This window comes from Antennarius striatus, chromosome 8 (genome assembly GCF_040054535.1).
Source record: "Antennarius striatus isolate MH-2024 chromosome 8, ASM4005453v1, whole genome shotgun sequence".
In the NCBI taxonomy this organism is placed as follows: Eukaryota; Metazoa; Chordata; class Actinopteri; order Lophiiformes; family Antennariidae; genus Antennarius; species Antennarius striatus.
Window position 1 is genome coordinate 2,928,529 of NC_090783.1, and position 23,972 is coordinate 2,952,500.

At 44.8% G+C, this 23,972-nt stretch overlaps 1 protein-coding gene across 4 annotated transcripts in view; it reads right to left on the reverse strand.

Annotated features, from left to right (window-relative positions):
- Positions 1–23,972, reverse strand: part of sdk1b (sidekick cell adhesion molecule 1b) — a 180,520-nt gene that overhangs the window by 49,487 nt on the left and 107,061 nt on the right. For all 4 annotated transcript variants that reach the window (XM_068321731.1, XM_068321732.1, XM_068321730.1 and 1 more), the window contains 13 exons: positions 23,106–23,208; positions 21,443–21,618; positions 18,999–19,082; positions 17,424–17,618; positions 15,588–15,704; positions 15,273–15,440; positions 14,435–14,537; positions 14,185–14,358; positions 10,928–11,064; positions 9,433–9,580; positions 4,009–4,149; positions 2,447–2,628; positions 638–753 (listed from right to left, as the gene is read on the reverse strand). In XM_068321731.1, coding sequence (XP_068177832.1) covers positions 638–753; positions 2,447–2,628; positions 4,009–4,149; positions 9,433–9,580; positions 10,928–11,064; positions 14,185–14,358; positions 14,435–14,537; positions 15,273–15,440; positions 15,588–15,704; positions 17,424–17,618; positions 18,999–19,082; positions 21,443–21,618; positions 23,106–23,208 — 1,844 coding nt within the window. The remainder of the gene's footprint in view (positions 1–637; positions 754–2,446; positions 2,629–4,008; positions 4,150–9,432; positions 9,581–10,927; positions 11,065–14,184; positions 14,359–14,434; positions 14,538–15,272; positions 15,441–15,587; positions 15,705–17,423; positions 17,619–18,998; positions 19,083–21,442; positions 21,619–23,105; positions 23,209–23,972) is intronic.

Below are 23,972 nucleotides of genomic sequence, written 5' to 3' on the forward strand. Positions count from 1 at the left end.
GGCCGTCACAATGAAGTAAAAAATAAATCACGTTCATTCTCTCACTTTGTTCCCCATTATCCTGCTTCTTTATTATCATGTCTTGTTCCCCTTCTTCCTATTTGGTCCCTCACACCCCCCATTTCCAACACCCCCTCCTCTCTTTCTCTGAAAATGCTCTCTTTTCCCTGTTCCTCTATCCAGACTCTTCATCCTTGCGCAGCGGAGCTGATCCCTTCCTTTTTCTTGGCGGCTGCTACGAGCGAACAACCGAAAGGGGACGTGACCTCTGAGCGCGCTGCAACATTATTCACAGCAGCACAGAGGCAAAGATTTGTTTTACAAGCATCGATTTTTCCTTTTATTACTCAGTGAAACTGATGAATAAAACCAGGATCGATGTTTTTCTGCTCAAAACCTGTGGGTTGGAGGTCCGACCCCAGACATTAGTGTTATAGAAATACTGTTTATTATGTGGCTGCAGGACTGCGTCCATCATTTTTCTACTCTTATAATGGAGATCTTTAAAGGACAAAAAAAAAATACGGGTAACAGATGATGAGAACAGACAGATTGAATATTTAAGAAAAGAGGAGAGTCCGATGTGAGTTCCCGGACACACATACACACATACACACACACAGACACACAGGCTCACCTTGTATCCCTGATTGATGCCGTTGATAAACTGCTGAGGGGGAGGGTTCCAGGTGAAGCGAATCGTCGTTGAGTTGACGGCTACAACTTCTACTTCCTGTGGAGGTGCTGTGGGAACTAAACACACAGACACACACATTTCACTACGCGTCACCAACAGGAAGTGATTGCTGATACGCTGAGAAACATTTCAATATCGAAATGGATGGTTTTTACTTTGGAGGGAAGAATGTGGTGTGGTAGGAGTGCTAGCAAGTAGCAGGAAAAAATATCTACAGTTTCTTACAAAAACAAGAATTTTTGTGTTTAAAAATTCAATATTAAAAAAGTCAAACTCAAGCAGAATAATAAAACGTCTGTTTGCAACATATAAGAACTTGACCAAAGCATTCATCATCCAGCAGCGAGTCAGAGAAGACAAACTGCTTCGAGAGATAAGAGCACAAATGTCAAGCAGGAAACTGTGAAACACCCAGTGTAAATTACAGCAGTTTTTCCTCAATTGTGAAATATTCAATATGAAAAACAAAAAGGTTGGACATGTTATTTTGATAAAGTTTGTTTTGGACAAGTTAGGCGCATATTTGTTTGGCTTGATCCACTCTCTCTTGTTTACTTCTCCTATTTCCTTCTTCCTTCAAGTCGGTGAACGAACGTGTCGACACGAATAAGACGACCGTGATAACTTTAAATCCAGGAAGAGAGGAGTGTGACTGTGAAATGTTTTTGTGAGTGTGTGTGTGAGTGTTTGTGGGCATTTGTTATGGTGATTACCCTGTAAGGGGTTTATGCTGATGCTGGAAATCCACAGTGATAATGCACTGTTGCATGATGGGAATGCCCTTTACATCTTTTATTTGAGCCAAAGAGGCCTGACGGCGCGCGGAATCGCTGCTGGGGGAGAGTCACCGAGTTGAAAGTGCAAACACAGGAAGGAAAGGAGGAGATAGGAAGGAATGGAGCGGCACAGCGAGGGAGTCAGATGTATTGACGTTAAAGACGCTCGCTCGCCCTCCACCATCCTGACTGCGCTCCTGGGGAGCAGCTTCTAACCCCTTCCTGCTCAAAGACACAGATAAAACACTAAACTCTATCCTCTGGGGGGATCTTAGCATGTGCCTATGTGAGCGTGTGAGAAGATCTCTATTATCAGAGTCTAACGTTCAAACACATCCATTCAGAGTAGGTGAAAAAGTGCCCACCGGAGCCCCTCCCCTGGATTCACATTAGTATAATTAATGAGAATAACTCCCTCTCCTCAGTCTATAAACCCGTCTGCAACTCTTGTAATAACACACGTTTTATCTGCATGTGTGTGTGTGGGTGTGAGCGCGTAAGTCAGCGTAGGTTTATGATAATATCCTGTCGGGATAAAAGGGCAACCACTTCTTCCTGTCCTCTTTTACTGTCTTCACTTCTGTGGCCGTCTCCTCGTGGATCTGTGCTCAACAGACTGAATTAGTCTGAGCAGCCATGCAGTCAACACTCTATTACTTATTGTTTAATATCATCACAGCCCAGTGCATCCTGGGAGACGCGGTCAATCCAGCACGACCCAGACTGCCCGGAGGTCCTCCTTCCAGTTGGTTGAAACTACTGCGTTTTTGATGGAACACGATTTAACACAAGTCTGAGCCGGATCAACCGTCTCCTCTCAGAGAAGAGCTCCTCCTCCTCCTCCACCAGCCAGCAGAGGGATGTGGAACAACTGTGAGCTTCTTTTGTGTTAATTCATGTGTTGCTTGTGCAAAAAATGTTTCTTCTTCAGCTCTGGTTTACCTGACAGTGATGCATCTGCATCCCCACTCACCTCCCTGCAGAGTGTACTCCGTGACGGGGCTGCTGTAGACGCCCAGGCCGGCTCCGGTGTAGGCAGCCACCTGGATCTGGTACTGCGTCCAGATGATCAGATCCTTCAGGAGGCAGTAGTTGGTTTCTGGGCTGCTGATGTTTTTCTCCTGGTAGTCCCCTGGTAGACCCGCCAGACGGTACCTAAACCCAGACAGAGATGAGGAGAGTTAGCATGTGGTTCCGTACAAGTCAAATATATATGAATAATGAGAAAATGGAACTAAAATTGCTCCTGGTGTGTGTGTGTGTGTGTGTATGTGTAAGAGGGGATAGAATTAAAGTCTCTTTACATGAAAAGAACGACTGTAATATAAGTAAATTAAAGGCTTTGTGATCAGGCTGGAAAACACTCAAAGCTTAATAATCAGATAAAAATAAGACCAATAATTATCAACATTAGAAATAAAACCTCTCTGTTTAATACACTATTTCATATGTTGGCCATTACTGAGAAGTAGAGAAGCTTTTCTCGGGTTTTCCATCTGTGATAAGTCGCTTGAATCAAACCAGAACGTCTGAAGAATAAAAACCACCAATGCCTGGTAGACATCTCTGAATAGCACACCTTCAAGGCCTCCGCTTTACTGCATGCGATATAAATGTCCACTTAAAAGGATATATGACCTCGTGCGACTGGGGTGTGCATTACCATTTAGGTATTGTACATATCTGATGGTGCTGAATGGGGTAATAATCCATATGTCAGCGTTTTAATATAGACCCTATTCAGTGAGACGGAATGCAGCGATGCTTCACCGGCTGAGTCAGCGCTCCATCACACACAAGTAGAGCACACACACACATGCACACAGACACACACACAAACAAGTGCACAAATACAGAATCACAACGGGGGAGCCGGAGGCTGACAGGGGATCTCTGGAGTAGAGAGAAGATAACCCCTTGTTTCTGACACTCACATGGACGGAGGAGGAGGAGGAGGAGGAGGAAGAAGTATCAACTGGTCATGATCAACCAGTTGATACTTTGAGGAGAAAGGGGATTCCGAGAGGAGGATGTAAAAGCTCTGTTTTCGTGATGTCTCGTGTGAAGGCTTAAACACCATCCACAAATGGGAACGCTTTGATGACATCATCAATCCAGGACGACGGACAGTTCCACACACACAGTTGATCCAACTGAGGCTTTCAGGTTTAAAACCAGAGAGCCGAGGGAGACGTCTCACCTCCAGGGTGACGTGAGATGCGCTTGTTTTGAACAAATCGAGACACCGAGTCGGTCATATGTGTAATTTGATTATGTCATTTTTAGCTTTTTTCCTTGTTCATAATATATTTTTGAAGTCCAACCATTCAAATATTTATCCGAATATTTCTATAAACCATTATCAGCTGCTCTACTTTTCGCATTCTGAACTTCTCAGACACAATAAGTTAAACGCATAAGAAAATGATTTGTCGTCGCAGTAAAACATCTGTGAAGTAGTTTAATTACCAAACCCCCACCCAAAATGAATCCCCTGCAGAGACTTCAGTGGAACAATAAAGCACGCGGGCGTACCTGAGCACGTATCCGCGGAGGACTCCGTTGAGCTGCGGCTCCGGCGGAGGTTGCCACTGGACCATGATGGACTGGTTTGTCCTCCCGCTGGCGACGATATTTTTCGGGGGTGCGCTGGGCGCCTCCTCCCTCAGCATCAATCTGAAACACAGCGAGAGAAAAAAAACAGTGTAATTTAGGTGGTTAGGTGGACTTTAATGAGAGTTTTAGTGTTGGTGACATTTGTTCTTCTAATCAAGGGTCCAACAAATCAAAGGAGGAATCTAGAAAGTTATTCTTAAAAAATATTCTCTTATCTTCATCTGCTCTGAGGGAGGGGTAGGGGGGGGGGGGGTCGGACTGTCTGCAAACAAATTATCATGTTTCCCACTGGAGATATGAGGGGGACGTATCTGCAACTTATTATTGAGAATCATCTGGCATCTCGAGCAGCTGATGAATTCTTATTGAATTCTGGGGCTCATCTCTTTCATCCCTCATTCTCCTCGTCTATCAGGCAATCTCATTTAATACATGTGCTTTTCATCTCGGGCTGTATTGTTCATTTATTTCAAACAAACCACGGCTGCCGCTGATGGAAACGTTTAACGCATCACTTCCAGTGCGCTGGAGGATTACTCCTGGGAATGATGGAGCTGACACCGGCTGTTTAAAACAACAAATGTAAGAAGTGTTCATGAACTCGGTGTTAAGTTGATTTGCTGTTGTGTTGGTTTTTTTCTCTGCGCTGAACAACATACAGATATTATCTGTCTGAGCGTCGCAGATGAATGTTTATATTTCTCCTTTCGAACGTGAGGGTTTCCCCATTTATATTCCATTCACACACCTTCCCGTCGTTGCCGGGGCGGTTTCTATTTAAACTCCAACCCCGGCAGAGCGTCTGTGGAGGGCGACAGCAACAAATAGTTAAATCATGGTAGAGAATGATCAAAGAGCTTGTCTTTTAATTTTCCATGAGACAGTGTAATCCCTCACTCGCTCTGCCCTCTTCAACTCTCTCCTCTCTCTTTTCTACTCTTCTCCTCAACTCTATTTGTCTCTCCAAACTTTTTCCCCTCCATCCTTCCTTCGACATTTTGATCCCCTCTCCATTTTTTCCCCTCGCTCCCATCAGCACACTTTCACCTTTCATCCATCACGTCCTTTGGCCTCAATTATTTCATCCTTCTATCTGTTACTCATCTCCTCGCCTCCTCCTCTACTCCATGGCGCCCCCCAACCCCTACCCTCACTCGCCTCCCCACCCGTGATTAAAGCTCCCGGTCCTCTCATGGTTGGTAAAGCACTCGGGCTGAGCTGGTCAGCCGCTGGCTTTACTGTAAGCAGCTCAGCTAACGTAATCAGAGCCATATGTGCTCACAACACACACACACACACACACACACACACACACACACACACACACATACACACACACACACGTGCCACACCAAAATTCTCCAAGCTTAAGACAAACTGCTACATCTGATGGTCTTTTCCCTTCCATGGATTACGTCTGGAGATTTACATCCCCTTAAGCCCCCCCCACCCTCTGATTCATCATGAATGGCTCTCTATGACCATCGAACCATTGGTTTCTGTGTGTGTGTGTGTGTGTGTGTGTGTGTGTGTGTGTGTGTGTGTGTGTGTGTTTGTGAATCCACGGGTAGGAGCGCCGTTAGAGACCGGATACACGGCAGCACAGGCCAGCGGTTTTACAGCTGTGCTTTACTTCAATAAGGTTTAGGTCCTGTCAGATGGCACCAGGTGCAATAGGCATAAACATTTACACGCACACACACACACACACACACACACACACACACACACACACACACACACACACACACACACACACACACACACTGACAGACTTATGCGCTTTATGAATTGCCTTAATTCCCTCCCAACCATATTCATGCACAAGTAAATATTTCACACACTGGGTTCAGCGTGAGGACATAAACTTTACCCTGGAGACACACACACACCCGCACCAACGCACTTCAACAAAAACACACACACACACACTCACACACACACACACACACACACACACACACACAGACGCCCGGACTGGAGAAGCCCGGCCTCTAAATCCAAACACACCACAGCTCTTAAGTCTAATGGCGCTGCTGGGTTGTTAAATCTTCTCTTCTAGAGGGAATGTAAACACAGGGGGGGCAGAAACGAGCAGAGGGCAACAGAAACACACGGAGCTCCTACACTTCCACCCGTCGAACACATGAACTTTTCTCCTCAGGTAAAAAACTTTAAAGTCTTGTCTGCTTTAAATTCTGTGCTGTTTTTCCTCAGGCTAAAAGTTGCACGGATGCAAAAAAGACGAGACACTAAAGAGACTCCGTCGGGGGAACAGAGAAACTTTGTGCATATTCTCCTACAGGAAAACAAGCTGCTGCCACGTCGGGTAACGTGTGTGTGCTTTATGTCGATCCTGTCAATAAACGTTCATGCACTTTCCTCTGATCAGGAAATGTAACAGTGAGAACAACTGAAAGGAAATCAAACGTAGACGAGGAGGTGGAATATTCAACTTCTCTGTATGAATCATGAATGTTTTCATGAAGATATGAAGAAAATATCAATATCAACACAACTCTCTTCTCTGTTTTCAATTGTTTTTGGTTCTTTCTGCTTAATTTATGTCTCAAATAATTATCATAACACAAAGACCAGGATGAAGAAGCACAAGCTGCTGGTCTGTGGTGTGGAACTAAAGGCTGACCTGCTATTTTGAAGGTTAATTAAAATTACAGTACATGCTTCAAAATTAAAATGCCAGTTTTTATAATCATTATCATAAAATTGACTTCATTTTTTTTTTTTTGGCACTGACAACCGAGGTTCAAGGTAGAGGTCTGAGGCTACAACCTTCTCTTCTGTAAGCTCAAAAACACATTTTCTATTTTGTTCAATTTACAAAAGGATTAAGTTGCACAGCCTGTAAACTTATAGTCTAATTATACCAACAGTTTTTCAGAGAACTAAGAGTTTCCACTGGAGTGTTTTATCTGATGCAGGTATTAATCAGATGATTTATATTTATGAGCCATGTTTGTACCTAAATAAATCAGTATATCCAGTCAGGCACCTGCAGGGCTAAGCTGCTCATTATCTCTTCTAAAATACTGACTAATCAGCATTGCATGAACACAGTAAACGTAAACGAGTCGTTTTTGTGTTCCATCCAAGCAGAGGAAGGGAAACATGGAGCGAGTTGAAATGAATACGCCTTCGTTTGGTGTGATTTCGCTGGACAAACATTATCCGGTGGAGCCTCTCTAATTGCAAGCCTTCTGTCTGCGACCATCTTGATGTTTCTGTTGTGTGCACTCCGTCTCCACGTCGTGGCTGAGATCCCAGTTTGTGGTTCCAGTCAAACACGGTTAGGCAGAAATCAAGATTTACATTTCGGAAAACATGGAACATATCTCTCGTAAACATTTAAAATCCTGTGCGAAGCTTGTAAAGCGTCGTTATTGTGCGCTGCGTGTGATAGATGAGTTAGAGAGAATTATATTTGAGCCTTAGGTGATTCTGACTAAACTGCTGCAATAGAAAAATAAAAGTAAAGGCAAAGATGATTGTGTTTCCTCTTCCTTATTAATGCAGATTCATCAGCCACCACCACCACCAGTATCTGGACTCCAAATAGGGGATATATTTAGAGTCTAGACGTCCGTTCATGGTCAAATATAGAAAAGGAATACAGTTAAGTGATAAAGAACTCTCTATCTTCCCATCTGAAGGTATTTAATGACTTCACAGACCTTCACAGGTTTATTACCAGGTGTAAAATCACACACTCCTCCTCCTACTTCTTGCCGTTGAAACTTTCTGACATCTGGTTGACTCCTCAACGTAAAGAGACGTATGAAAGCAGGCAAGCACTGATATTTGAAACATAAGCATCTATTTTCATATGAAACTTGAACGTAAACTCAAAACTTTTTGACGAGCTAATCATCACAATCATCAGAACAGCTCGTCGTTCTCTTCATCTGATAGTCAAACTTCCTCTTTAATCCTCGTTCCATTCGCTCCGTCCATCGCTGTGTTTGGTCATCTTTTACCAAATGGAACGCAGCTTCTGCCTGGATGTGCGTGTCGAGTGTGCCGTGCGCTCTGGCATCAGCGAGCGCTCATTTGCGTGTTTTATCCAGGCAAACATCCAGGAGATGAAAAGCAGCGTGAACGGTCACACATCAAGAAGAGACGACGCGTCCATCTGCTCTGATGCGACGACCGTAGACGACCAGTGTGTCTGCCAGCCCTTCACGTAGTGAAAGTCAATCCAACCTGTACTCTTGCTGCCTTTAATGGTCAGTTTTGGACTGGACTTAAACAACATGTTCAGGCAGAAGAAGGAGAAACGTAACAAGAGGGATAAGAACAGAAGCGGGGAAGAAGGAAGCTGACAGCAGACCTGAAGTGTGTGAATTTTTGACGTTTGCAACTGCTATTTGGTGAGAGTCTGACAGAACAGTAACTGGTGTCTGCCTGTGGTCACCTTCTACGGCCAGACACAGTGGTGTTTCATGTGTGTGTGTGTGTGTGTGAGTGTGTGTGTGTGAGTGTGTGTGTGTACACGCCTGTGCGACCACCTTACAATGCCCGGTCACATCTGTTGTATTGTGTGCGAGCATCAAGAGATTTGGTGTATGCGTGTAATCGGGGGTAAAATTGTTTAGAGGTCTGCCACACACACCCCCTCTAACCCGCTTACACTCGATCCGGTTCCATCAGGGCGGAGGCATCATAATTACCCCATTAGTGTTTTCTCATGGGATTAACATGCAAACACACACACACACACACACAATCACACACACACACACACACACACACACACACACACACACACAGGCGCAGACAAACACAAACATGTAGTGATTTATTTTGCAGGCCAAATCACTCCCTCCCTTACACACATGCAAATACGCAAGAAAAGACTGGCAGGGACACGCACACACATGCATGCACTCGTCCACCGTCACACACACACACACACACACACACACACACACACACACACACACACACACACGCATCATCGGCATGGATGTGATGAATATAAATTGCTCATTGAAAAGAAAATAGATCTAAATAAACAAGGCCACTCCCTTCGGCCTTTCCTTGTTAGAATCCATTTTTGCTTCATCCACACGTTCACGGCAACGTGACGCACACACACATGCACACACATGCACACACAGGCGTGTGTGCATCCACTCCACCTTTAGACAACAGGAAGTGACCAGTATGTGTAAAGTTGTGGGACCAAATCTATCACACAACATGTTGCACACCTCACAGCAGGTTCTATATAAATAATGGTTTCATGCATGTCTCCACATTAAAAACACACTGAATTAAAGATAGTAGTGGTAGGTGTGTGTTTCATTGTGCGTCTGGTCTCACCTCTGCGTCTCGTCGCTGTACTGACCCCGGCCCACCTGATTGACAGCACAGAGCCTGAACTGATAGGTCCTGGCCGGCGTGAGCCCGCCCACTGGTATCCTGGTCACGGTGGGATCGATCTCGGACAGGTAGACCTTCCAGGGTGAATCTAGACAGAAGGAGCAGAGATTAGAGGCTGATACCATCTGGCTGAGGCGGGACGAACCGAGACACAGGGACACTCAGGACCCATAAATCACACGGAAAGAAGGGGGAACTGATAAAAGAGGCAAGCAGGAAAGGTAGACAGAAGGGGGGTGGGGGTGGGGTAATAAAGGAAAGTAGCATAAGATGCAACAAGAAAGTTTGCATGGAGGAGGGGCATTAATGAAGACACACAGATGCTGCTGCATAATGCTGCCAGCTTATCTTACAGCGTCTCTCCTGCAGATACTGCAGACAGATGCACGTCCATCACTGCAGCATACACCAGTGTGTGTGTGTGTGTGTGTGTGTGTGTGTGTGTGTGTGTGTGTGTGTGTGTGTGAGAGAGTCAGATGGGCAGCAACAGGATGAGTGTATTAGCACCATTGTCTGAAAATGCATTGTGCTCATAATGGCTCATTCTCTTGAGAATAAAATTCAATACTTCTAATATAACACAATCGCACATCGCTGGTCGTCACTGTGCTCACAAGTCCCATCCATTTCCCACTGTCTGGCTCCTTTACGGTAATCGACCAGATGTTGGGACATTTTTAATCAATCATTTCTTCGGGGTGTCTTTGAGTTGCTACCAAACAGCTGCCAGTAGAAAACTTGTAGTCATTTTCATGCTGTTCCTCTGCAATTTGTCAAAAAGATGCGGAAAATAGAAGAGAAAGTCCAGCAAGCCCCCCCCCCCCCCCCCCCCCCGCGCCAAGATTATTTGAGGCTCCCCTGCCGACCCCAACCCCGTTGTAACAGAATAAAATAATAGGAATATAAGACTGAACTCAAGAGCAATCCTGCCAATTCCTCTGATAACAAAAATCAACAGACCTACTAATACGACTCGGCCCTACCCCCCACCCCCCTGCCCCCGGTCATGTGTTAAGTGCTTGGCTCTGCATGTTCATCAATGCATCCCCTTTAGTTCCCAGCAGGAGTGAGAGCTGCTCTCCCTCCAATCTGTTCCTCCCATCACTCCATCCCATGTCTCTCTTCCTGTCTTCCTGTACTTCTCATTTGACAAAGAGCCAGCCTGCTGTTAAAACATCTGTGGCAGAGAGAGGGTGAGGGACAGCGAGGGAGGGAGAGAGAGTGGGGGAGGATGGCAGCGGAGGGGTATTTATAGGGTACCTGAATGTACATTTGCACATCAACACCATTCTGCATATGTCCCCCTCTTGTAAATGAGTGTATGTCAGTGCCTGGTAGACAGTGAGCCAACAGCTGTTTGGAACTATAAAGCATTCACACATCACATACACACACACACGGATACACACACACACACACACACACAGGGACGTACTGTTCTCGGAGAGCTCCAGCAGGTAGTACAGGAGCGGGGAGTTCCCGTCAAAGGGGCGGAGCCAGGACAGCAGGACGGAGCGTGAGTCGGAGTCGTTGAGGCGGGCGGTCAGGGACCGGGGAGAGTGAGGCAGTTCGCTGCAAACACGACACACACCCAGAAACTTTAGATCCCACTCCAGCAGCGTTTATCTTCTCACCAAGAAACATTTATAAAAGATTCATTTAGTTCAGGGGGGTCAAACTAATTTTCACCGAGGGCCACATCAGCATAATGACTGTACTCAAAGGGCCAGATGTAAAAATGTAACTGCAAATGTAACTAAATTTAATGTAACTAAATGTAAATGTAACTAAATGTAATGTAAAATAAATGTAACATAAATGTAACTACTCCTTAATGTCAAATAACTCAGAAGTTATTACTTATTCAAGTTACAAACATTACAGTTACACAGAAAAATTATGTTTGTTTGTTTCTCTGTTGTAACATAAATCCTTTTGTTAATTTGTCAGGTTATTAAACCGACGAAACTCCATCAATCAAGGATCAAACTATTCAAGAGAATAAAGAAAAATAACATCAAACACAAGTTAGGACTTTAACTTTGTTCAAAGTTAATGTTAAAGTTAGCCTTAATTGATTTAGGCTAACTTAATTAAGTTAATTAAAAATAGCTTTAATTACTGCATTGTGGGAAATATAGTTTTTGGTCAAGGCACACTTTGGATCTATTTTGTAGACACTCTGACCTTTTACATTCTCAAGGGCCACATTTGGCCCCGGGGCCTTGAGTTTGACACATGTGATTTGGTTGGTAAGTTTCTGCTCCGATTCAAATGTTTACAATGGCTTAGAAAAAACAAACAAACATGTTAATAAGACAGCTTCACAAGTCCAGTCTTTAGTAGCTCACAGTAGCTGCATGTAATTATTCAAACAAGATCGTGATAGAAATCTTTTTTAACTTCTGGCAAGGAAGGAAAAGACAGAATTTCCCCAAATGGGAAATTAGTCTTCTTCCATCCACAGAAGATGTTAAGGGATATGATAAGTATCTGAACATGTAATTATACATGTGTGTTTAATAAACAAGTCTCTGACACAGTGCCAGTGCCTTCATCACACAGATAAGTGTTTCCTGTGTTTTTTATTAGATGTGTGTCAGAATAATGTTGGCTCCGACACCCAAGCTGCTTCCTGCGTCTGGTCCAGGAACAGCTCCAGCGAGGGATGTCTCCTAAATATGGCGTCTCATTTTTATTATTTTTTTGTGATATTTTATTTTCGTCCGCATGTGATCAGGAACACAGAAAAATATATTTCTCCGCGTCTATTAAAAAGTAATTCCCCAGACATTTGCCCGTTCCCTGTGGATATGTGTGCATCCCCTGCCATGATGACAACAAGAAAACAAAATAATAAGGAAACAAAATAGATGTAGTCATGAAAGCAAGAGAATGTGTCCAGACGTTTGATTACATCCGTTTTACTGCACCGTAAAATAAAATACTTTTGGCTTGATGGAATGAAAAAAGAATAAAGGGGATGGAAAGCAGATTTGACTGTCAGTGTGTGAAGGCTACGGATGCTAGCGGAGATAACCGGAGTGAATATATTAACAGACAGCACAAAAACATATATATATATAATATATTTACACTGAAAGCATGATGAAAACACAGCCTCTTCTGTGTAAACTAGCTGTTTCATATTCAAAACCTCCTGAATTACTTCTTACTATCTCATCCGAGGCTACAGATTATTATTATTACTTATTATTATTATTTAATTAGATCAGATCAGGCATTTAAAAGAGCTCCTGCCTTTGTTGAGTGAGTCAGCATTTGACATTAAATTGGAAGTGAGACAGGACATATGAACGCGTGTGTCTATGTTGTGTTAACATGTATGTGAAGAACACGACATCGTGTTGGAAGAGGAGGGAGAGTCGCTGACGGGAGGCGAGGATGATGTTTTCTTTTCTGAGCTGACACCATCACATTAATTAATGGATGAGCGTAGAGAGAAACTACCTTCACGCAGCCCCCCCTCCACACACACACACGTGCAGAAGCACACTTACAAACACATGGATAGCTCTTGTGGGAGTTGAACCAATAACCTGCTGGTAATTAGTCTGTCTCCTCAGCCGCCAGCGTCTGTTAGCCTCCTGACCTGCTAATACTAAGCTAACGAGATTGTCAGTCACGCATGTGAATGCAAACGCACGCACATGCACATGCACTCACACACGTGCATGCACACACACGTTGGGACAGGATTCCGTCCTTCCCCCACATATTTTTCTTCAGTCATAAACAGAGAATGACTTCCTCCCTTCCAGTTTGACACGTGTAACCTCTGGCTGTTATATAATTCAACAGGAGTCCATCCCTCTCCCCCCCTACAATTGTATTAATATATCATAAGTACCTTAAATAAATAAATTATAAAAATGCCTATTTCTATATAAAGCCTAACCTGGCAGAGTGGCAATAATGAGGCTGTGTGAAACGCGTGTGCGGGATCTTTCCATCAGGAATGTTTTCAGATGCTGGAGACATAATGGGACATGTAGGAGTGTGTTCATTCAAAAAACATGGATACAGGCACTCACACTGGAGCACGCATGAGTGTGTGTGTGTGTGTGTGGCACAGGGTGTGTGGTTATAGGTTCGACCTCACGGTAATGTTATTACTGTAATGAAGACACAGTAGCCACAGACTCAACGTGTTTTTCATGTTCCTTATCATTTATTTACTGCTGCTCTTCACTCCTTTGTTCCGCATCTTTTAAATTAAACTGCTTGGTGTGGATTGGCTGTTTTTCTACTTGACTGGTGCAGAAGAAGTCAAACTCATTGCACTGCATAGTCACGAGGATGAAAACTATTCCCATTTTGCTTATTAGATGACTGCCTGCTCTGTATATGACAATATATAATTATATAAATAAAGAACAGTTTCTATTTTCACTACATATAGCAAAACAAATGTGTCAATGTTCTGACAGCTACTTAAAGATGCAGAATTACATCGATGAAGTTCTTGCCAGGTGTTAGATGAGAGGATCGATGCCCATGTTGTGACACTGTGTTAAGTTACAGGCAGCAGGCAGCTTGCTGAGCTCAGCAAAAAAGAGCTGGAGAACCAGCTGGCCCGGTTCCGCCGAAAGATAACGCGCTCCTCCGCCAGCGCCTCCAAAGCAGGAATTACATCTCACAGCGTCTCAGAAACGAGTCGCTCAAACTCACATGACTTCAAGGCGTGCAGAGTGGGAGTCGTTGCCAGCCTGTGATGTCACGGTGCAGGTGTAATCCCCGATGTCACCTGACCAGGTTTGGCCAATGGTGAGGGAGCCACGAATGACGGAGACACGGCCTCCGCTGGAGGAACGGACCTGCGCGCCGCCTCGATCCCAGCTGAAGCTGCAGCAGAAGAGGAGGAGAAAACAATAGAAGAACTGCGAAGGAGGTGTGAGAGCCCATGAACACACACGGATACCTGACATTGACCCTGGGGTCATGCGTGGCGTTGCATTCCAGAAGAGCAGTGGTTCCTTTGATAACACGCTGGTCGGTCGGAGGCACGGTGATGACGGTACGACCTGCAAAACATCCAGAGAAGAAGAGAAGGAGGAGCAAAACATTGGCGGGGAACATTTAGAGTCTGGAATGAAATTTATTTAGTGCTTTTATGTAAACATGACACGGTATTATTATTATTTGAAAAGTGAAAATTTAAATGCAACTGGCTCCGCAGTAATGAGACATAAATTAGTGTACAGCTTATCCCCGAACCAGCTAAACTGAAAACAAGTGTCGCTTCCCGTGTCGTTCACAAACACACACACTTCCAACACTATTGCATGATACTGGTTCTTATTTCCACCCTGGTTTCGACTACTTTAAACGCTTAAGATCCTACAGAAAAGGCAGTAGTGGGAAATAAATGTGGACACACAGCAGAGTGCAGCTGTTTTTGTCTCTGATCCTGTTGTGGTATTCTCTGACCTCAAAGAGATTGTGTGTATACACCCCAATAGACAATTGAGAGATAATCTAATTCAACACTCTTTATTTAAAGCTGCCAAGACATAGTAACATATAAAAACAAGGAGCCAATCGATAATCTTACCAGCAGATCAATCATCCGCCTCCCCTGACCAATCAGATGATTATTTCACCAAAGCAGCCCACGGCATCAATAACCAATCACATGGCTGTTCATTAGCCTAAGCTAATGTGATTGGACGGCGGTGGATTAACTAAGTGTTCCTTGTCTGTTTTAGCCTGATTAGCAGATGTATATTGAGCAGTCTAAGTGTGTGTGTGCGTCTTACTCCAGACGATGAGAGTGACGGAGGCATTGATTGTTCCCTCGGAGTTGGAGGCCATGCAAGTGTATTCTCCCGAATCCTGGAAGCTGATTGGCTGAATCTGTAAGCCACCAGACTGCAGCAGTGTGAACCTGGGAATCTGGACAGAGCCGCTAGCTAAGACCTGCGATCCTACAGAGACGGAGAATAACAAGACAAGCCTTGAGATGAGTGAAAGTAATTAAGTCATAAAGCACATCTTGAATTACAAAGACATCGCAGCGGTGTGTGTGTGTGTGTGTGTGTATGTGTGTGTATGTGTGTGTGTGTGTGTGCTACCTTTCCTCCAGGTGATGGCGGGCTTTGGAGCTCCGCTCGTCTGGCAGGTAAACAAGGCTGTGTGCCCATCAGTTACTGTTTGGTCAGATGGAGGAAATGTAAATTTGGGGGCTGCACCTGAAACACAAGGAGAAAATATGAGAGTGGGGGGGGGGGTGGAGCAGGAGGAAGGAGCACGAGTGAAAGTTAATGATGAAAGGAAACCAAAACAGAAAGGGCGGCGGGGTTGATTCAAACTCAAATCTGTGTGTGTGCAGAAAGGCAGAGGTGTTGTAGCCGGATGGGGATTTTAATTTAACACTGCTGAGGAAACAGATTATCCTGCATTCCTCTATTTGTGTGTATCTCATGATAAACCTTGCCGGCAAGCAAAGACAATCTGAGTCCAGGTGCAACCGAAGGCCTCCTCTAACCATGGCTCTTCTGACATTACTGCTGTGGAATTTATTCCTCTCCCTCTCTGCAGATCTGCTCTTTTCAGGTCCTGACACTGCATCTCAATGGGGTTCAGGTCCAGACCAAGTTGCTGGAAAACTTTAATTTTATTCTTGTTGAGTCAGAGGGGGACTTGAGCTTCAGCTCACAGACAGACGACCCGACATTCCCCTTCAGAATTTTCCGGCGGACAGCTGAACTCAAGTTTTGGTCGATGATAGTTGATGGTAAGTAACCATGCTGGAGGTTTTGTGGATATAAACAGCTCAACTTTTGACTACAGCGGTGCACTGGCGTCGTGCCCGGAGTGTCCCCCGCCTCACGCCCTATGCCGCCGAGATAGGCTCCGGCTCCCCGTGACCCACTGTGGCGGATACAGCGGTGGTAATCTGAAGATGACTGACTGACTGACTTTTGATTAACCAGACCATCGACTAGCCTCCAAAAACCTCAGAGGGGTCACCAAGGTGTGGTAAAACTCAGAAGAGCTTTAATGTTCTTCTGTAACATTCTCCTCTCTCATGGGTGACATTTCAGCCCAGTCCGGTTGAAATATTGGAGCCATGACACTGACCTTTACTGAAGAGAGAGAGAGTTCTTTGAATGTCTTTGCTTCTTTTGTGGCTTTCTGAAAGAGTCTTTGTCATGCTTTAAGAGGAATTTCAGAAGGTCGGACACTTCTGGGAAGGTTCAGCATTGTCCAAAGTCTTCTCCGTTTATAGATAATGTGTCTCACTGTGAATCTGTGGCGTCCCAGAGACTTTCTAATTGCGTTATAACCCCTTCCCACAATGATGTAATCCGGTACACTTCTTCCTCATTTCCTCTGGAATCTCTGATTTTGTCATCTTGTGCTTCTGGTCAGACTTCCTACCAACTTCGTGCTTCTGAAAACGGTCCATTCAGCATTTGAGTTTAGTCCAGCTGAAACCGGTTATTAATGCAGTGTGGTTTGGGTTTTTTCAAACATAGTTATTTAAATCTGTTTACTTAGGTCGCTTTTGTTTGATGATAAATTTGTTTGAAGATTGAGCACAATTTAGTATGAAAAACACACAAAAATAGAAGCAACCAGAAGGGGGTCATTCATCCTCACAGCTCTCTACTCATAAAATAAAAGGAAATGTGTAAAGATGTGTTTTAGATACGTGTCAAATCTAAATTTAATTTAAATCCTTAACAATAAACAAAACGTGTAGAAAAGTTTGAATGAAACTTTGAAAAACTAATTAAACGGAGAGCGGTAAGAGCTGAACTGGGGTCAGCTGTGTGGGAGCTGGCCATCATCAGCGCTGAACCGTCCTATACGAAACATTCACACGTCAAAATAATTATCCGTAACACCTGAATGCATCTGATGGAGGTTGATGTGGTTTTATCGGGTGAATCACAATAACTCACTGGAAACAATCATCTGCGCGTAAGCCTGGGTTTCTCCGGCAGGGTTGCGTGCGATGCACTGGAATATTCCCTCGTCTCCGGGTTGGACCCTACGCACCGTCAGCCCGGCTGCCGACGTGACCTTGTAGCGTGGATTGGCCAGTTTGGAAATAGGCACGGCGTCCTTAAACCACTCTATCCTGGGCGGGGGCGCGCCTACACACCAGCAAATGAGAAAACACAGAGGGAGAGCGTTCTCATTTCTTTAAATAATAAGTCATCTGACCTCACTGCTCAGCAAACTGCTCCCACTCACACTAAAAACAGCCACACACTCTCTCTCCCCACCAACAGTTCTCTAATATTTTGCAATAATGCTCTCTATAAATATGCATGCAGGGTATAATAACTGCTAATTATATATTGATTGGAGAGTGTGGGTGGCAGGTTAAGGGTGGAGGACGGGGGCCAAAATACAGCCTGAATAAAAGATGTGGGTAAGAGCAGCGCTCTGAATATCTATAATATAAGGTCCCACCTGTCTGAGGCACACACCAGCTATGACAGGAAGTGTGTGCGTGTGTGTGTGTGTGTGAGACAGAAAAATTACACACTTCTCAATCTGTCGGTGTGAAGTTTTGAGAGACACGTGTGAAGTATTTTTCACTCCCTCCATGTCTGTCTCACTCTGTCACTTCACTCCATCTTTCCCCTGCTCTTCTTTTCCTCCATCTCTCTTTTCCTCTCTCTCTTTACCCTCAGGCCACTACTATTTAATTACGCCGCTACTGTATCAGATTATTGAGGAGGAACATAAACTCATTTAATGTGAGAGAGACGGAGAAAGAAGAAGAGAGAGAGAGACAAAAGAGTGTATAAGTTGTAGTTTCTGCTCATTATTTTTAATGTTATTATTATTGTTATGATTATTATTAAAAATGAAAGAATACAAGTAAGAACTGTCGCTGTTTAAAATGCACACACACACAAGCACACACACACACACACACACACACAATGCGGTCAGTCAGCTGTTGTGTAGTTTGAACAAACACAACAGGCTCTGTCGAAGATGAAGATAAAAACCATCATCTGCTGAAACCGAATCAAACCGGCTGCGCAGGAAAAGACAAACAGAAAGTATTAAAACAAGAATTCAACCCAATCATCACGTTGACCTGAGAAGCGTCTGGCTGCAACAAATACACCATTAAAGCCTGACATCAAAGCCCATCACATCCTCTTCCTCAGACCTTCACACTGCTGGTGGCGGTTCTGTCCATCACGAGTGCGTCTGACTGTCACGGCTACACCTTTAGCCCCTCGCACTGCGTCGCGTCCATCGATATGACTGCAGGCCTTTAAAGCGAGGTCAACCCCGACGGGCGGCATCACTTTCGTCTTCAGACGGAGTCAGACGGCTTGACGTGCGACCTACTTTTTCAAACGCATTCGAGCTTTCAGACTAGTTTGTTTTAATTTATTCTTAAAACACTGGTGTAGGTTTGTACTATCCATCCGTCCTTAACTTCAGAATGCAGAAGTATGAGTTTCATACTTGAACAGTTAAAAATTTTTTTTAAAACACACGCGTACCTGTCGCTAAGCAGGGGATATCGACATTCCTGTCCACATCGGCGTTGATCTTCCTCTTGGGCTGAGCTGTCAAAGATGGAGGCACTGTGGAGGAAAAGGTGGGGGCACAAATTAATAGTCTTCAAATGACGATTTCTTCCAAAAACATTTGGTAATGTTAAACGAGAGAAATCGACCCAAAAGAAACAAGCAATGAGCAATTTGACTTTCAGATCAGCAGCTCAGGAAACGTCGCACGAGTTTGATAAAAATTAAACGTAAACCGAAAGGCAAATGTGTAAAGATGCAATTCTTAAACAACACGGAGGAAGTGTTTCATTTCTATATTTCCATTTCTAACTCGACAGAGTTGCCGTCCTTTTATGTCTGCTGCAAAGAGAAATAATAAATCCCTCTAGTGTCGTCTCTCTCAGTTTTGTTGCTTTGCACAGACAATGGGTAAACTGAGGTAGCAACAACAAAAAAGACAAACTGCAAAGTTTTTTTTTAATATATCAAGCCTGTGTGTGTGTGTGTGTGTGTGTGTGTGTGAGTGAGTGTGTGTCAGTCTCCCATGTCGGTGCTGCATTTATTCTACTTGACTGCACCGACTTTAAAGTTCTTAACTACTTCACGGTAACTTTTAAACCCACACACAAATCTCCTATCTTTATTGTGCGAAGTGGATTTTGGTACGATTTCTGACAAGAGACGCGAGCGGGGAAAGGAGAGGAGCAAAACAAGAGATGAATAACAGCGGCGTGGCGTGCCAGCGATAACACAGGTGCATAAATTGTCTCTAGTCAGGTGAGCGTAAGGACCGACACACACAACAAAACCCACACTGGAGTGTTTGGGGTCTTGTGTTCTGTGGATTCCCTGCTGTGTTCCTGCAAAATAAAGCCGGAGAACGACAACGGGTGTGTTGTTGTTTGCACCGGCAGTCGCCCCGTACAGCACACAACAGCAGAAGCCCGTGTCATACATATTCTGATTAGTGGATCAGGGCAAAGAAGATATGAAGCTGAATAATGAAGGCCTTTGAGGCCGCCCCCTTTCACACTGACACATACACTATTCTGTTTAGGAATCCCTCTCATTGCATCAAGGTCTGTCGGCACCACAGAGGAAGAGGATCAGTACCGATGTATTCATCAGCTGCTAGAGCGTCCCAGCAGGAAGGCCTGCACACTGCTGCCGGTCTAATGAGGGGGGAGGGAGGAGAGAGAGGGGGGAGAGGGGACAGAGGGAGGGGAGAGAAGAGAGGAGAAAGGAGGAGAAAACAGAGGAGAGAGGGAGGAAACAGAGGGGAGAGAGGGAGAGAACGGAGGAGAAAGAGGGAGAAATCAGAGAGGAGAGAAGGAGGAAACAGAAGGGGAGCGATCGAGGAAACAGGGGAAAGAGGGAGGAAACAGAGGGGAGAGAGGGAGGAAATAGAAGGGGAGCGATCGAGGAAACAGGGGAAAGAGGGAGGAAACAGAGGGGAGAGAGGGAGGAAATAGAAGGGGCGGAAACAAGGGGAGAGAGGGAAGGAGAGAACAGACGGTGAGATGGGGAGGCAAAGGGGGAGAGACAAGGAGGGATAAAGAATAAGTAGAGTGACAGAGAGGGAGGGGGGAGCAAGGAAAAAAAAGAAGAGAAAGAAGGAGAGACAGGAAGGGGCGTGGTTCTGTAGTTCCTTCACTCTGGGCGTCGCTGCAGATCAAAAATGGCGCTGATGAACTGGAGGAAGGAAAGTTTCTCTTCATCAATCACACCTCTGTGTTTGTGCTGGCTTCTGCGGCTGCACACGTGTGCTACAGACACACGCAGACACACACACAAACACACACACACACACACACACACGTGTGCGTGTTGCAGACGGCGCCGCATCGTGACGAGACCTCTCCTGTTTGACTGCTCTCAGTGTTCTCTTATTGATCGGAGACTCCAGGGAACAAAACTAATTTAGCTGCTGGGCAAACAGGCGTGTGTGTCTGCGAGGCCATTTTGCAATGGTGTGAAAGCACACACACACACACACACACACACACACACACACACACACACACACACACGCACACGCACAAACACACACACACAGGCCAAGTGTGCATGTGAATGAAACAGCTGTTTGTGGCGACAACGTGGCGCTTATTGGTGGGTGTGGACGTCAGATTCGGCTAGAGCGGTCCTGCGGTTGACAGTCGTTGCAGGGAGAGGAGGGCGGGGGCGGGGGCATGCTTCCAGAAGAAAAGTAGGAATAAATGGAGCAATAAACGGCATGAAACCCCGCCGGGGGCAAAAAGTGCAGGCGAAAACACGACGGCAAGGTTAAAACTAAAATTAATGACACGTGTTGATGACATTAGGCTTGATGTGTCCAGCCTTCCCGTGATAATTGTGGATAATCATGTTGTGTGTGTGTGTGTGTGTGTGTGTGTGTGTGTGTGTGTGTGTGTGTGTGTGAGTCACTCTCTTACCCATCACAGTCAGGTGTGCCCTTGCCTCCACTGGTTTGGCAGTGCCGTTGCTTAGTAATGCTTCACACACATACAACCCCGTGTCAGAGGAGGCGGGGGCGGGAATAATGAGGCGACGCCCACTGCTCAGCTGATGCCCATTGCGTTTCCATGACACTACCAGACCGTCCAACGGTCTGAGAGGAGAGGGGGTAAAGAGAAAACAATTACAACATATAACGTCCATCAGTTTTTGTTCCAGCCAGGCAGGAAATGAAAGCCGACAGTCTGATTGTCAGGAGTCAGATCCACTCAGGATCCAGCGGCTGTGGACTGCGGAGAAAGGGATCATGGGTACCCATGGGGCCGCGGTTTATTTTGAGGGCACAAAATCAAATCAGCTTTACTGCACCTTTACAAAAATAAGAGTTATCAGCTTGGATCAAGAAACAAACAGCAGAAATTTAAAGTATGCGTGTGAAATATGTGACGTTAAGATGTTTTGTTTCTTTATCTCTTCTAACATTTGGTTTTCATTCTACTGCATGAGGCAGAAAAGGTTCATTTGGTTCGTGCAATTCATGCATTCGATGATTTATTTTCATGTTGTAAATCAAGTTTACTTGGTGGAAAATAAAGACAACCCAAACCATTATGCCATAAAAATCCTGCGTCTGACTTTCTGACGAATGTGCAGGTTATAAATATTAGTTTGCCCTTCCTCAGCACTGCTTTCTCATTAAGATGATACCCCGAGTTTTAACAGGAACACACATTAGCTTTTGTTCATAACAAGGGAGCCGCTACACGATAACACTTGGAGTCTTATCAGCAGATGCTACAGCTCTGACTTTGCCCGGTGGATTTGCTTGTTTTCAGTCAAACTCCTAATTGTTTTAACATTCTACCAGGGCTGCTGCATAACACTAATTGACTAATGATTAATGAACAGAGAGAAGGAGATGCTTTTAGCGCATCGCTAGATTTCACTCCTCTTGCAATTCTTTCACTTCGGTCTTGGGTGGAATAGCTGTGCAGTGGAGTGGACGGTTCCTGGCGACCGAGCTGCAGTCCTGATCCCAGTGGAGTCACTTACACCGACCACGTGTCTGGGTAATGAAGACACGATCTGATGAGATCATAATTCTTACAGCTTGCATGCTGGGGTTGGAGTCTGCTGTACGTTCTCATGGGTGAAGCTGTGGCGTCACAGTCGGAACAGGTCAGATAATCCACTGTGAGCACAAAGGTGAGTCCAGATGATCACCTGATGGTTAATGATAGAAGCAGCGTGGAGTTGGAAACCTGAGTGAGCGTGCTAAAGGCGGGCGAACCAAACTGTCCACCCCCATCGTCCCGAGAGATGACAGGAAAATAAAAGTTCTTTTTCCATCTTTTGGAAACAGAACCCTGGCGGCTGACTTCAGCGTGCGATACAAGAAAAGTGTTGCAGAGCTTTCAGAAATAGCTTCTTCCACAACACCCCGATGTCTAACGCAAAGAACGAAGGTTGGAAATTGCCGCTGAATGTTTCTCCAGTCTGCAGCAGAAACAGATTCCAGGTGAACTCAGGTGGATTTAGCTCCTCTGCTGATGTCAGATGGGAAGCTGATCCAGCTTCTGTTTGATTCAACTTGGTGCCGGTGTGTGTATTTGTGCATGTGTGTGTATACAAAAAAGCTACCTTGCGTTAGCGATGCACTCCAGCATAGCCTCACTGCCCGCCACCACCGTGGTGTCTTTGGGTGCGATCACAATCGTCGGAGCCACGGGTTCTGATTCAGGATCTGCGATAGAGAAGGAAAATATTCCAGACCATAAATCAAGCAATCTCTCACGTTTCACAACACTGTGTGCTTTTAAACACCAGAGCAGACACTAAGCATATTCCTTCAGCTTTATTCCATCACCAAACTGCTTGATGGAGATTAATTGAATCATCTACCTGTTGAAAAATCAGTTATAATCATTGCAGTTCAGTGAAATATGTAAAATAAACTTTACTCCAAACCAGGAGCACCAGATTTTCTTCTTAGTTTTCACGCTGACTTACAGTCAAAGCAGAAATGAGCCAAATAAAATGACTTTTGTCTTTTCAGGATGATAAAACTTTGCTGTGTGTTGCTTTATTTGCTCTGTGCACCGTCAGAATAGAAGCTATATGTTTTAGACTGTGCAGAAAAAGGCATTTTAATTGGTGTCCCGTGAACAAGATGAGTGACGGCGGCGCAGCGTCTGCCAAGCTTAACACAACACAAATATGCCCGATGAATATATTCAAAGGACGGGCTGATAGTCGACTGTACTCAGAGCGATTAGAGTAAGTGAAGAATGACTCATGGTCTGAAGTGTGTGTAGGAGAGTTTGGTAGTGTGTGTGTACAAGATTGTGTTCGTGTGTGAGTGTGATTTATGGTCAGAATAGACACGCAAGGATTGGTTATCAGTTTAAAAAACACTAGAGCGGGCCATTGGGGTGTACTGTCCCGTGTGTGTGTGTGTGTGTGTGATCATCATTGGTTTCCCATGGATACGCTGTTCAGCCGATGAAT